This window comes from Petaurus breviceps, unplaced genomic scaffold, assembly GCF_028583685.1.
Source record: "Petaurus breviceps papuanus isolate PSGF00001 unplaced genomic scaffold, PetGlider_PUasm1.0 126, whole genome shotgun sequence".
In the NCBI taxonomy this organism is placed as follows: Eukaryota; Metazoa; Chordata; class Mammalia; order Diprotodontia; family Petauridae; genus Petaurus; species Petaurus breviceps.
In genome coordinates, this window is record NW_027185655.1 from 21,190,703 (window position 1) to 21,205,254 (window position 14,552).

The 14,552-nt window shown below is 43.7% G+C and overlaps 1 protein-coding gene across 1 annotated transcript in view; it reads right to left on the reverse strand.

The window, feature by feature from the left end:
- Nucleotides 1-14,057, reverse strand: part of METAP1 (methionyl aminopeptidase 1) — an 80,144-nt gene extending 66,087 nt beyond the window's left edge. The window contains exon 1 of the mRNA XM_069094256.1: nucleotides 13,851-14,057. Within this exon, the coding sequence (XP_068950357.1) occupies nucleotides 13,851-13,964 (114 nt within the window). The 5' untranslated portion in view covers nucleotides 13,965-14,057. The remainder of the gene's footprint in view (nucleotides 1-13,850) is intronic.
- Nucleotides 14,058-14,552: the final 495 nt, after the last annotated feature.

Below are 14,552 nucleotides of genomic sequence, written 5' to 3' on the forward strand. Positions count from 1 at the left end.
TATAATTATTATTTTACATGTAACTGGGAAATAAAATATTCTGGCACTGGGGTATAGAGATCCACCATGACCTACTGGGAAGTTGGAGGGAGGATGGGGGAAGATAGGGGAGACAGCAGATTGGGGGAGGGGATATTCAGCGGGAATGCTGTTTTGGGGGTGTGGTGTAATAGTAATGGAATTTAAAGATCCCCCTGTATTGGCTTGGTTTTTGGATTGATTGTGTTAAAACCCAGAGTTTGTGAATCCCACTTGTGGGATGGACTTGTTGATGTGAAAAGAGAAGGCTGAACCGGGAGGAGCTGGTGATGTAAATCTAGAGAGACACAAGAAAAGAGAGAGGCAGAAGAACTTTTTTGGAAGCAGCATCTTGGAGACAGAGAGAGACTGAGAGGATTGCTGAGGGCCAGTTTGAAGTTGCCCAGGACTTTTGAGAGCTGCCACCCAGAGCTGCCAAGGACTGGGGAGACATGGCTGTTTTGCTGGTACTTTGTCTGTCTGTTTTGATGTTGTTTTGCCAGATTTGTCCACTGGTGAAGGACAGTGCTGTTGTTGCAGAGGGCTTGGAGCCTTGCTCTTGGTTCAGAAGCTCTGAAGAAGGATTTTCTTGTTGTATGTTTACAGAAATACTGGAAGAGGGTTTTGCTAATGTTTTCAGGGGTCCTAGGACTGTTCTGCAGACAGAGAATGAATTAATGAAGACAATGGCAATGTATCTTATGGCCTTGGTAAGCTTTGTCTCCCCAGGAACAAAGATTGCTGAGAACTTGCCTCATGTCAAGATGAAGAAAAGACCTCTCTTTGGGTATTAAATGCTGTGCTTAAGCTTGTTGTAACTCTGGGGTAGATTCAATTGTGATCCAAGGGTGGGGAACTTTTGACTTTTTTGTGCTCTGTGATTGAACAAATGAATGTACTTTACTAATGATTGGAAACTAATCTCCATTTGAGAAGAGGGGCTTTGTGGTTGACTAAATGAATGTACAGCCTAGGGGTGGAGTAGTACTTAGAAGAGGGTCTTTGGGATTGACTAAATGAATTATAATGTCCAGGGGTGGAATAGTACTTGATTGAATTACACTTGGTAAATGCTGTATTTTGAATGATGTTATATTTTGATCTTCTCTGTTCTTAATTTTTCACTGAATAAAATGGAGAGCACCTATGCTGGTATTTTGAACCTTGGGAAGTTGCCTTTGCTTGGCATTACAGGTGGGTAGGGGGAAAAATGGAGAGAAAATTTGTAACTCAAAATCTTGTGGAAATGAATGACATAAACTAAAAATAAACATAAAATGTAATTTAAAAAAAGAATATTTAAGAATTATCTTCAAGGGAAAACTACAAAGAGAAAAAAGGATGGAAAAGATCTACAAAGATTTCTATAACAAATTCCTTTCACCATCAAAGGGCAGAAGAGACACCATACATGTATTCTTATGTCAGTTTCAGATGTGGTTATAGAGACAGTCTAAGTGGTCCTAAAGAAAACAAAAGCTGGATTAGACCAACAGTACATAAAATCTATACTACAGACAACACAATTGTGAGGGCATTGAGGGATCGGTTCTCAAGGTATGTGAAGGAGAAGATATTAAAGGCATACCAAAATGTGACCCAACAATCACTCATAATTACTTACCTAAATGCCTATTTACTCATCTGCATGATTTTATGATAATGTATGAATACATGAAGTGTACCCTTGATGCGGGTATTGAGAGTAAGAAAGTTTGTTCAAGCAATACTCCATAGGAGATCACATATAGTGTCTTCAAAGTACCTAAAAGCCACAGACAATACAAGATGCTAATGCTTATTGTTTGTTGACTATTAAAAAAAAATCTGATTTAGTAAAGTAAATGAAGCCTTAAAGGCTCTCCTCCAACAAGGTGTGACCCATGTATTCATAGAAATTAGGTAGGAATCCTTTAATGATCTAACAGAAAGAGGCTAGTTCAATTACTCTCAGATCATTAATACCAAATGAGGCGTAATACAGAGATGTATACTCTCCACAGGTGTCTCTCATAGTTATGGGAGAGCCAATGCAAAGTCCAAATCAAGAGATTCTAATTCTAGTTCTAATTCTTCTTTACATCATGACTAATGTAAAAATATAAAAATATGTTTAATATGAATGCATAAGTACAGCCTATATCAGACTGTACACTGTCTTGGGTGGGGGGAGGGAGGAAGAAAGAGAGAGGGAAAAAGAGAAAACTCAAAATCTTATGGACATGAATGTTGAAAACTAAAACTAATTTTTTTAAAAGGACCTAACTTATTAATACCAATATTCTTTCAGCAGTGTTATATGGCTGTGAGACATGAAACACTCCAAAGTCTGGATAATGAACACAAGCATCACCCATGAGGCAACAAACTGGTGCATGACAGGGAAAGGGGAAGCAGGATACAGCACACTACAGTCAGGGAACTATGGAGAAGTGGTATTAAGGATGTACTTACAGACAATATGAGTGAAAAGGGAGATGGGCAGCCTTTGTGCTCCACTGATAACCTAGCAATGTCCAGCGAAGCAAAGAACAGCTCTAGTACATGAAGTAGATCCTCTATGGAACTCTGGGGAGGACAAGGATGGGCAGCACAGATAGGCAAACTGAAATCTGCATCACAGTAAAGAATACTCCTACCCCTGGGATCACAGATTAATCTGAGCACCATGAGCTGGAAAAACTGCTAACCAAGTTTATGAGAACTATGTTTAAAAGAATAACCAGGCTTTGGTGAAGTATGTAAGCTTTGTCACATTTAACTTGGGGCATTTGATTTCTCATTTCCTTTTCCTATTTGGGCCAGATAAATTATGCTTAGGTGAATGACATCCAAGCATGAGGTGAACCTGTACAAGAGCTACGAGAACGAGAAGATACAGAAGATGGAACATCTAGAAGGGAAGACTAATGAAAGCTGTGATATAAGGCAAGTATTCTTAACCTGGGTTCTATGAACAAAAAAAAAAAAAAGTTCTGATAACTGTACTTGAATATAATTGATTTCCTTTGTAATCTGTTCATTTTATCTTAAGCATTTAAAAACATGATTCTGAGAAGATATGCCTAGAGAGGCCTTTCCAGACTGCCAAAGGAGTCCGTGACACAAAAAAATATGCCCTGGCATAAAGGGCAGTAGTTACCCTCTAACAGAACAAAGTCCAACTTGAAACTTAACCATTCTTACTGGTCAGGTTAACATTCTGGACATCCCTCCCTCTCTTGTGGCTCTTCTACAAGTAAACACAGTTTCAGGTAAAATGTTTTATTTCAAAAGAGTTTGTACTTCATAACTTGTTTCAAACAGCATTTTATGTTTTTATAATGAGTTTTGCTTTTCTAATTTCTTGAATCCTCTAGCTGAGGCCTCATGGTATGAAGCTGATTTTAGGTTCTCACACCAGCAAAGCTCTACACTGTCTGACCAGAATAACCTGGACACACCTGACTCATACCTGCTGGTCTACACCTGCTGGTCTTAAGCTCAGGAAGTCAGCCTTCTGCTGAGGAGGCTTGGGAATATTTTTCGTAATCACTAAAACCCCCAAAGACATTATACTATGACATAAAGGAATTTACAATCTGTCAGTAAAAGAAGTATTGATGAAATAAATCATAAAGGTCCTGAATTTCTGAAATTCAACCATAAGTATACATAGGGGTCAACAATTTTTCTATGGAAACACATTTTGAACTTTTAAAAATAGATATCAATGGAAAAAATGTGATTTGATACACATAAATTCACTTTATAGCCAACTTTCCTAACACACAATAAGGACTTAATAAACACTTATAGACTGTCTGACAGAAAACATTTTCTGTAATTAATACACACGTATGTCTGTGACTTGAAAAAAAATTCTTAAAAATGCAGATTTCAACAAAGGCCAACTTTTTCCTTCACACAATTCAATCAATACAACAGGGGGAATACATATGTTTGGCCTAATTAGGAGAAAAATAATCTTTTTGTAGTGCTTCTTTACTTAAAAAAGGCTCTGTGCGCTATTAATGTTGTTTGGTTACCACTGATTCTTTGTGACCACATTTAGGGTATTCTTGGCAAAGATATTTGAGTTATTTGCCATTTCCTTCTCCAGCTCATTTTAAAGATGAGGAAACCGAGACAAACAGGGTATTGGGGTCACACAGCTAGTAAGCCATCTAAAGTAGAATTTGCATTCAGGTCTTCCTGATTCCAGGCCCAGTGCTCTATTCACTAAGACATCTAGCTGCTGCAATAAATAATCCTTAAATAATGCAACTTCATCTGGTGAAATATTTGGTCAGGAGAAAAGGGAAGATTATCTTCACAAAGAAGGTCGTTTCTGAATGGAATATAGAAAAATAGGTGGGGGTGGGAACAGAAAAGTAAAGGCAACTGTATAGTTCAGTTTAGTTGGTGGGAAGGTGTGTATACACTTAGAGGATGCTACTTAAAAACAGGTTCCAAAACCATGAGGTAACTCCTAAATTCCAGTAATTACTAAGAAACAAATGTGATCAGTATAAAACTATAGACAGGTAAATGTGTTCCAGAGAGCCAATGTTTTTAAAAGGTTAAAAGAGTCACAAATCATTTCAATTTGGAGGTTTGGTTATGACTTTGTAGTTATTATTAAAATAGTAATCAAGAAAACTTAAGATTGTTTAGCTCCCCAAACAGCCCATTTCCTGTTCTTTATCTCCCACTGGGCCTTGTGAAAAATACTAAAACCTGTGTTCTCTGAACCTTAGCTCTGCCACTTTCCACTAGTATGACTATAGTCACAAAATCTATGAGCATCAATTTTCTCATCTACACAATGAGATTAGAATTTTTAGGAGATTATATTTTAGGCTTTTGTGGTCTGGAAAGGTTTTATAGAGAAGGTGGTTTTTTGAACTGGGTGTTGAAAAGCAGGAAGTATCGAAGGAGAAAGAAGAGGATCAGCACTTGAGAACTAAGAAGCCAAGTCATGGTTGGGGCAAGTGCCCTATACCTTGCCACCTCCCTCTGATGGGGTACTTGGGATCTATGTCTGTAAAATCTATTTGTAAACTCAATTTGTAATACCAATTTGTAACATCAGTCTGTAAAATTCTGTAACATCAATTTGTAAAACCAGTCTGTAAAATCCCTTTCCCAGCCTCAAAACTCTGCCCCTTCCCTCTATCCACACTCTGCCTAAGCAACAACTTGTGACTCCTTTGTTCTTGCTTAATCTCCTCATGTCTCCTCCTGTCTGGCCCAAATCTCATCCCCAAGTTAAACTCCTCAAACTTTTATCTATGCACTGAAGTCACAAGTTCCTCTCAGTCAGCCCTAACTTTTATCTATGCACTGAAGTCCCTTACATCCATCTGGTCAGCCCTGACAATGGCAATAAAGCCTGTGCCCCCTTTCACTAGCAGGTCCCCTAAGGACCCTTGCCCGCTGCAAAGTGTATAATAAACTTTTTCAACTCTGACTCCAAGTAAGGCTGAGCTGAATTCTTTCCAGACTGAATCGAAGGTTCTGGTCTCAGACAAGATCAGAGTTCCTGCTGAACCTAATCCCTCATCACCTCCATTACTGTTATTCCGACAATGAAGGTTCAGTGGGAAAAGGAGTGTTTGTTCAGGGCCACCCAAGTACAATGACCATCTTAGAGAAGACCAACTGGTAAAATCTAGGGGAACACATGTGAGCTCTGTGGGAAAGTGGAATTCGCTGGATCAAAGTGATGCTCATGTGGCAACACAAATTCTCAGAGAAGGTGGAACTCTTAGAGTGCTTTCTGTTACTGACATTACTTAGAAAACTGCTCTTCCTAAAGCACAGATTTGACTATGTCTCTTCCTCATAGTCAATCAACTTCAATGGCCCCCCATATAAAATCTTCTAACCTCAAAAACCCTTCATAACCTGGTTCTTCCCTACCTTTCCAGTCTTCTTGTACCTTACTCCCATCATCCATAAACTCTGCAATCATTGACGCCGGTCTCCTTGCTGTTCTTGAACAAAATACTCCCTCTGCCAACTCCATTCATTCTCACTGGCCGTCCCCCATGCCTAGAATTCTCTCCTTCCTGATCTCCCTCCTAGAATCCTTCCCTCAAGTCTCAGCTAAAATCCCATTGTCTCCAAGAAAGCTTGCCCAATCTCCCTTAAAACAGTGTCCCTCCCTCTTTGATTCTCCAGAATTTATCCTGGATATAAAAGTGTGACCTTCTCCATCACTCACCAGCACAAGAAACCTCATCATCCCGTGAGACTGGTTCATCCTTGGTACTCATATTTCATCAGCACTTTCTGCCTTTCTGACTGGAGGGAAGAGCTGGGCTCCAAAAACCTCCATTTAAGGAGGAGGTCCAATATAGATATCTCCTTATTCCCCACCAGCTGCATGGCTTTCTCCCCTCCTTTTCAGCTTTCTCTTCAGCAGCATCTTCCCCCCTTTGATTGTAAGGTCCTTGAAGGCAGGAATTGTCCTTCTCTTTTTCTGTATTATATCCTCAGAACTTTGAGCAATGTCTAACATTTACTGGGCATTTAATAAATGTTTATTGATTGTACATCAAGATATTGTATATCTTTTTTTGTATATCATTGTATTGTCTCCTCAAGTAGACTATGACCCCCTTCAGAGCAGAGACTGTATTTTGCCTTTCTTTGTATGTCCAACACTTAGTACTGCGCTTAGCACACAGTAGGTCTTTAATAAATGCTTATTGACTTGACACTAAATAAAAGCTATCCTGTTCTGAAAGGAATAAAGTTTTTTGGGTTTTTTTTGTTTTTTTTAAAGCAATCGGGGTTAAGTAACTTGCTCAAGGTTACACGGCCAGTTATTTCTGGGTGTGGTGCTGAGTATCTGAGCCTGGATTTGATCCAGGTCATCCCGACACTGGAGCCGGTGCTCTTACTCGCTGAGCCACCTGGCCGCCCCAATAAAGTTGTTTTTAACATTATTATTAATGAAAAGATTCTACTTTTTTGAAAATTCTTCTACATCTTTCTATTAGTGGGATAGGACAGATATAGTAATATAATGGAACATATATAGCATGCATATACATATTCTATATCTATTAGTACAACAGGCATAAAATAATCCCTGACTTCTCTTCACTATGTCTCTTCTGCCATCTTTCCAACAGTCTAGAACACACTTACCTCAATGCCTAAAACATAACTATGGTGAACTCAGCTCATCAAAACCCCAAAGAGACTCTTCATAGCTTAACTAAGGTAATGCGTTGGGCAGACTGGATTATTTTTCATGTCCTCTGCAGCATGCAAATTTTCTAGAATCATTGATAGAGCTTCAGATAGAATTACCTCATCCAAAAGGCAAGTTCCTTCTTTACCCCAAGGTGGAATTCTGATTTTCAGGATCCAGACAGCAAAACCATGACTTATTCTCATATCTGACCTCACTGAATTAAGCCAGGCTAAGTGGAAATGCCATAAATCTCGGCCTATAGACGATATAAATTTGCCAATTCAAAAGAAAAGATTCACCTCTTCCTTCCAAAAGCACAATTTAGCATTAATTATGCCCACTTTTATTCTGTCATGGTCTCATAGGGCTCTCTACAAATAATCATGAGGCACACTAGGTCTGGGAAGTTCAGTTAAAAGATTAGTTCAGAAAACTGAAGCTGGATATTGGCAAATCCATCCCTCACTGTCTAGACAGCAGATTTATGCATTTTCATTTTAATGAACATTGATCTGTGCCTATTTTTTATCATATGGGCTTATTTTCATCATAATAGACTAATTCCTCCATATAACAGGCATATACACAGAGGAATAGATACAGTGCATAATGAAAACAGAAAATAACACTTACTACACATTTCCACTGCTTAGTCTGCTGCTACGGTAACTGGTGTGCCTGATGCCCCACAAAATGACAAAACCCTCTGCTGAGCCTTGCCCCTCATTTTTACCTTCCTCTTTCTGTGTTCCCTTTCACCTTTGGCAGCAGACTGACCCATTCTGCCTTCCCAATATTTTGATTTTGAGGAATGTGTTATTTTACCATATCTGGATGAGAAAGGAATGCCTTTATAATAAGAGCATATATATAGTCTTTAAGGTTTGTAAAGCACTCTACCCAATGTCTCTTGATTCTCACATCAACCCTGCCAAATAGGAATTATTATGCCGATCTTATAGATAGGGAAAATGAAGCTGAGATAAGTTAAGCCACTTGCCCAGGGCCACACGGCTAATGTACCATGAGAGGCAGGATTTGAACTCAGGTCTTCCTGGTTCCAAGTTCAATGATAGCTCCACTATGTCCCCAGTCTGCCTCTTTGTAAATAGGGGGATCCTCCCAATATCATTTGACTGACAGATAAAACAAGTACAATAATATTGTTGGGTTTTCAGATAAACATTTCAACCAGTCAAATTTCTGTACTACAGCAACAAAACCAATTAACCCCAACCCTTTGTTCAGGTGAGCTCTATTTACTGCAAACTGTCACTGAAAATACTCTGCCATTTTCTCCCTTTAAGTGAATGGAGATAAGTTTTCATTACAGACTTCTACCTTTTGGAGTTTTTGTAGAATGGGTTTTGTCTGTAGACTAAGGCATACATCCAAAGAAGGGTGACTATTACCATAAAGGGACGAGACATGTTCTAGAAAGATCTGGTGCAGGAATCAAGGGTAAATAAATGGCTTGGAAACAATCTTCAAGATAGAAATCACTGATTTCCAAGTATTTTAAAGGTTGTGCAAGGAGGCATTAGATTTTTTTCTACTTGGCTCAAGAGAACAGCATGGCTTAGCAGGAAGAGTGCTGGATCTGAGATCCAAAAGGCCAGGTCTGAACCCTTGCTTTTGCCCCTTGCTATCTGTGTGACCAGAGATCACTTCATCTCCTTGGGCTTCAGTTTCCTCATCTGTAAAATGGGAATAACAGTAATGGCACTGTGTACAACAGGGGGTAGAGAGAAGTACTTTGTAAACCATAAACATACAAATATAAACTATGACTATTACATGCTACCCTGACTTGTTACTCATGTATACATTCTGCTGAACTTCAACACAAGTCCTGTCTGCCACGCCTCCGTGTATCCCCAGCACCTCCATCTCTGCTATGGCAGATGCTGATTAAAAATGCTGTCAGCCTCCTCCCATCCCCTGCCAAGAATGAGTGATTTACATGAATGCATTTCTTACTTATAACGGGGAAACAGGGGCTTTCAATAAAAGCTGATCCAAAAAAGGCTTAGTTGATGTTGCCAAATTAATATCTTAAGGGGAAATGCCTAGCTTAGTGCAGTATAGTATGATGCTTCTTATACACAGGGCAGACTTCACAGCAAACAAAAAGAGAATAAAAAGTTTAGTCATTGTAGAGCCTGGGACCCTATCTACTAAACATGAACAAGAATATTTTTCCTTACTGTGCAGGAAAACCAGAAAGAGGAGGGAAAACATAGGGTCCAATTAGAAAGGTGTGAGGTTTTTTTTTTCTTCTATAATCCATTCTAAAATAAAACTTCCCAAATAATGAATTATGTTCATGTGTAGGAATACGGGGCTGAAACAGAATGAATTCTCAATAAAGCAATGAAATGAATTATAAAGGATTGAGCTACTGTTATCAGGAACTCCTCTTTGAGAAGCAGTATGGCTAAGGGTTGGTCTGAGTCCGGAAAGTCTAGGTTCAAGTCTCATATCGGTTACCTGTTGACTAGGTGAGAGGACCACCAAACTCCAAGTCACCTTCACATCTTAGATGTCATCCTCAACAACCCAATTCCCCCCACCCCTGCCCCTTACATAAGACCTATAGTTTCTCCCTTCCTAATAATATCTCTTCCCTTTCTCTCTGGACACAGAGGACACCCTGGAGCAGGCCCTCATCATGAATGGATCATTGCAAGAGGCTGGTGGTTGGTTGGTCTTCTTACTCTACCCTTTCCAACCCATCCTTCACTCAACTATCAAACTGGCCTTCCTAAAATGCAGGTCAAATCATAATCACACACACCCCCCTCAATAAACTCTAATGGGTCCCTATTATATCCAGAATTAAATATAAAATCCTGTTTGACTTAACATAGCTTAACATCTTGGCTTTCCAGTTTTCTTATACCTTGCAGACCCCCATTTACCCCTGGATCCAGTGACACTGTCTTGTTCCATCTCCTGACTCCAGGCCTTTTCAATGTCTGTGCCCCATGCCTGGAACTCCCTCCCTCCTCCTTGCTTCCTTCAAGTCTCAACTAAATTCCCACTTTCTCAAGAATCCTTTCCTGAGGCAGCCAGGTGGTGCAGTGAGTAAGAGCGCTGGCCCCCTCGGGAGACCCGGGATTGGTTCCGGCCTCAGATACTTGGCACCCACACAAAATAACTGGCCATGTAACCTTGAGAAAGTGACTTAACCCCAGTTGCTTTAAAAAAAAAAAAAGAATCCTTTCCTGATCCCCCTTAATGCTAGCACCCTGCTTTGCTGATCATCTCCAATTTGTCCCGCATATATGTTTGTACAGTTGTTTGCATACTGCCTCCTCCAATAGACTGGAGAACTGTGAACTCCCCAAGAGCAAGGGCAATATTAGGCCTTTCTTTGAATCCTCAGTGTTTAGCACAGTGCATGGTATATAGCAGTTGTTTAATAAATGTTTGGTGACTGAGTTCACCAGGCAACTCGTGACAATAAATTGCAAAAAAGGTGCAGATCTGCATGGGTATGAGGAATTCCCAGCACTGATGAAATCATAGATCCAATTTTTTTAAAGCCTCATTAATTAAAAAAAAAAAATCCAAAGCTGTCAGGGTGGTCCAATCTTCTTTCCCCTAATAGCTGGGGCTTGAGTATTTCAGTTACGCAGATGATCTTACTCTTCCCCACTGGCAATGGAAATATCTAACATGTGCCATAGAATCATAAACATTAAAAAGAAAAATGGCCTAGACCTGAAGGTGTCAAACTTTTTCAGAGTAATTTCAGCAGCATAAACTACTTCCATGATCTACAACTACCTCTAATCACTCATAGCTAAAAAGTAATTCACGAAAAAAGAAAAAAAATGTAATTCACCAGAATTAGAGATTGGCTTTGGATAATATTTCTAAGGACGTGCTAAAGACGTCCCACTCCCTACTCAATTTGCCTCCCTTCTCCCATCTCCAGATTCTCACTCTGGTGATAGGATGGGGCTACCCAAAGAGATTTTTCACTTAGTTCATGGTTCTCATTTATAGTTAGGATAAGTGAGGCTACCACATAGCTGACTTCCAAGTAAGTGAGTGTTACTATATTAAGTACTACAGGAGAAAAGGGGGAGGGAGGAAGAAGAGCCTTCACCTCATCTGGAATCATTGGAGTTGGCATCTTAAAGAAGGCTCTGATACCAGGTGGTCTAGTGGGAAAAGGGCTGGACTGAGATTCAGAAGTTTTGGGTTCTAATCTTGTTTGTGCTACTTGCTTGCTTGTGTTACAGTCATTAGCTTTACCAGTAGTTACATATTAGAAAAATATCCTGTATTATGAATTTCTGCCATCAAGTTCTGCCATCAAGATCTCCCAGAAAAGGGTCTTAGAAATACCCAGACTACACTTTAAGAACTGCTGACTAAATGATCACTAAAGTCCCTTTCAACTCAAAATCTCATGACATCACCTAAATAAGTGGGTTGTGATCTTTGGTTTGGATAGGAAGGGGGCCTCAGGTGAAGGGAAAAGCTTAAACAAAAGCTCAGAGGTGGAAAAACCTAAGACATGCTTGGACTTTTATTCCACAGGCAATGCAGGGAACCACAGAGAGTCTGAAGAGAAATCTGCTTTAGGATGATTAAAATGGTTGTTGTGTGTAGACCACCAGAGGGAAGAGACCAGAAGCAGAGAGGTAACAAATGTCTGAACTAGGGTGGTTTCAATTTAATTCAACCAACTCTTATTAACCAGTGAACTCTAAAGGACTTAGAAAGTCAGGGATATCAGCAGCAATACCAAAGAAACACTCAAACATAAAGCTCCCTCCAATTTGAATTCCGTAAGTTGGAAAAAAAAACTTATATAATTTTCCAAACACTTCGGATATATTTCCATAATCCTGTTATTAAGTGCTTACTTAATATTCATATCATAGGATCAGTAATATAGAGAGCAGGAAGGGACCTCAGAGAATATTCCTTGAACATAGGATACCTTTGGAGAGCAGCACTGTTTTAAGGGGTATCAAAACAACATACACATACACAGTATCAATGATCAGTCACATATATAATATCACACGTGTGTTTGTGTAATATATTCACACATATATATGAATGATCACAGTACCATGGAAGGAACTTATAAGAACCTGTCTTGAACTTGAGATAGCTTCCAGGGGGTTCATGTTTTTAAAGGGTGTCAGACTGTGTGTTTGTGGGTGATCACAATGTTATAGGTTCAGAGCCAAAGAATCCTAAAGATCACGAAAGCCCAAAGGGGCTGAGTGACTTCCTCAGGTCACACAGCTGCCAATCGAGGGCTGGAGTTGAACCCAAATTTGCCCTTCCAATCCTTTAAAGCTTCCTTGTTGTGGTTCCGTTGCTGTCTGACTCTGTGACCCCAAGGACCAAAGCATGCTAGGCCCTTCAATCCTCCACGATAATACTGTCCGTGGGGTTTTGGCAAATATACTGGAGTGGTTGTCCATTTCCTTCTCCAGTGGATCACCTGGTGTCAGAACTCTCTACTATGCCTGTCTGAGTGGCACAGCTCATAGTTTCGCTGCTGATAAGGCAGGGGCTAAAGCTTGGTACTTTCAATTGTGACCAAAATTGGAAGTTAGGAATTCTGTCAACATTCTGGGTCCCAAGAACAGAAAACAGCGGTGTGGTAGCTGAGAGCCAAGCTCGGAGTCAAGAAGCCCTGGGTTCAAGTCTTTCCTCTGCCTCCCGTGCAGAACAAAGGGCCCTTTTATGTGCATAGGTGGAGGTACTTCCTCACCAGGAATTCCGGAACGGCTCATTCAGTCCCCAAAAGAAGCGTTAACCCTAGGTGCAGAATTCCTGGACAGAAATAACAGGGGCACCGGGGCAGGATGACATCACCGGGTGCTGGGCTCTGCTCCGAGGCACCACTTGCTAAAACACACCAGCACCCATTATATAAGCCCCGACGAGAAGCTGGAAAGTCTCGGGACGGGGCAAGGTGACGCATGCACTCCTCTCCGCGCGTTTAGATCCCTAGCTTTTGCATGCAAGACCCGGCTTCCGCGCCTCCCCCTCCCCCCAATTTTTTTTTAAAAGTTGATCCCGGCTCCAAGGCTTCAGGGAAGGGAGTGGAAGGGAGGGGCGGGCTCGGCCAGCCCAGCCCGAGGAAGCCCCCAGGCGTCAGTCAGGGTGCGTGCTGGGAGCGGGGGGTCGAGGACCCGGACGCCCCAGGGGGCTCTCGGCCCGGGCAGCGGGCTCGGCCCGGGATTCCAGCCCTACTTCCTGCACTTCCCGGCGGCTCGGCCCCAAGGTCCCCGGGAACTTCGGCCGGAGTCGGGACCGAGCGGTCGGCGGAGCCCCACGGCTGCGGACCGACCCTTCCCTCGCCCCCCCCCCCTCCGGCGGCCACATGACCCGGGCGGGGGCCGCCCCGGGGTCGCTGCTCCGCTAGCCCAGTCCCCGCAGGGGGTGAGGGTGGGGGCGGGGAGGGGGCCGCTCCACATGGTCTGCGGCGGCTGCGCGCGCACGCCCCCCCCCCCCCCCGTCCGGACCCGCGCGCGCTCCCTCCCACCCGCCCCTCCGCTCCCCGGCCTCGCCTGCCCTCGCCTCCGCGGGCCGGGGTCCCGACCGCCCGCCCTCGAGGGGTCGGCGCGCGGGGCCGCGGCCCGGGCCGGCGCGCGGGGCTGACCTGAGAGCAGAAGTAGGATCCCTGGATGCCCAGCTTGATGCAGGTGGGGCACTGCAGCTTGGCCTCGCTGCTGCAGCCCGCCGTCTCGCACACCCGGCTCTCCACGGCCGCCATGCTGCCGCCGCTCGGGCTACACGAGCTCCGCGCTGCCGCCGCGGCCGCCGCGGAGCCGAGCCTCAGCCGAGCCCGAGGACGGAGGAGGAGGGGCCGGCGGGGGGGGGGGGGGCCCGAACCGGAGCCTCTGCCGAGCCGGAGGAGGGGGCCCGGCGGGGGGCGGGGCGGGGCCCGGGCCTCAGGCGAGCCGGAGGAGGGAGGAAGGGGCGGGGAAGGAGGCGGAGCCCGGCCGGGGCTGGAGCCTCAACCTGGGGCGAGCCGAGAGGGAGGGCGGGGGCGGGGGCAGGAGGCGGAGCCCGAGCGCTTCGGCCCCGCCCCGAGGCCCCGCCTCTTTCTCCTCCGCGAACCCGGGCCGCCCCCGGCTACCTGCCCAGGGACCGGCCCCGCCCCGGAAGGGCTGCTCTCGGGCCGGCGGGCGCACGCAAGCACGTGTTGGTGTGCCTCCTCCCTGGAGATGGGGGGGGGAGGGGCGCAGACCGGCCCCTCTGCGGGAGGGTCGTGGGGCTCGTACTGTGCGCCCAGCTTGGGGGGGGGGGGGGGGGGAGGGCTGTTGGGGCGCGTGGGCGTGCATGGGGGCGGCACGGAGCG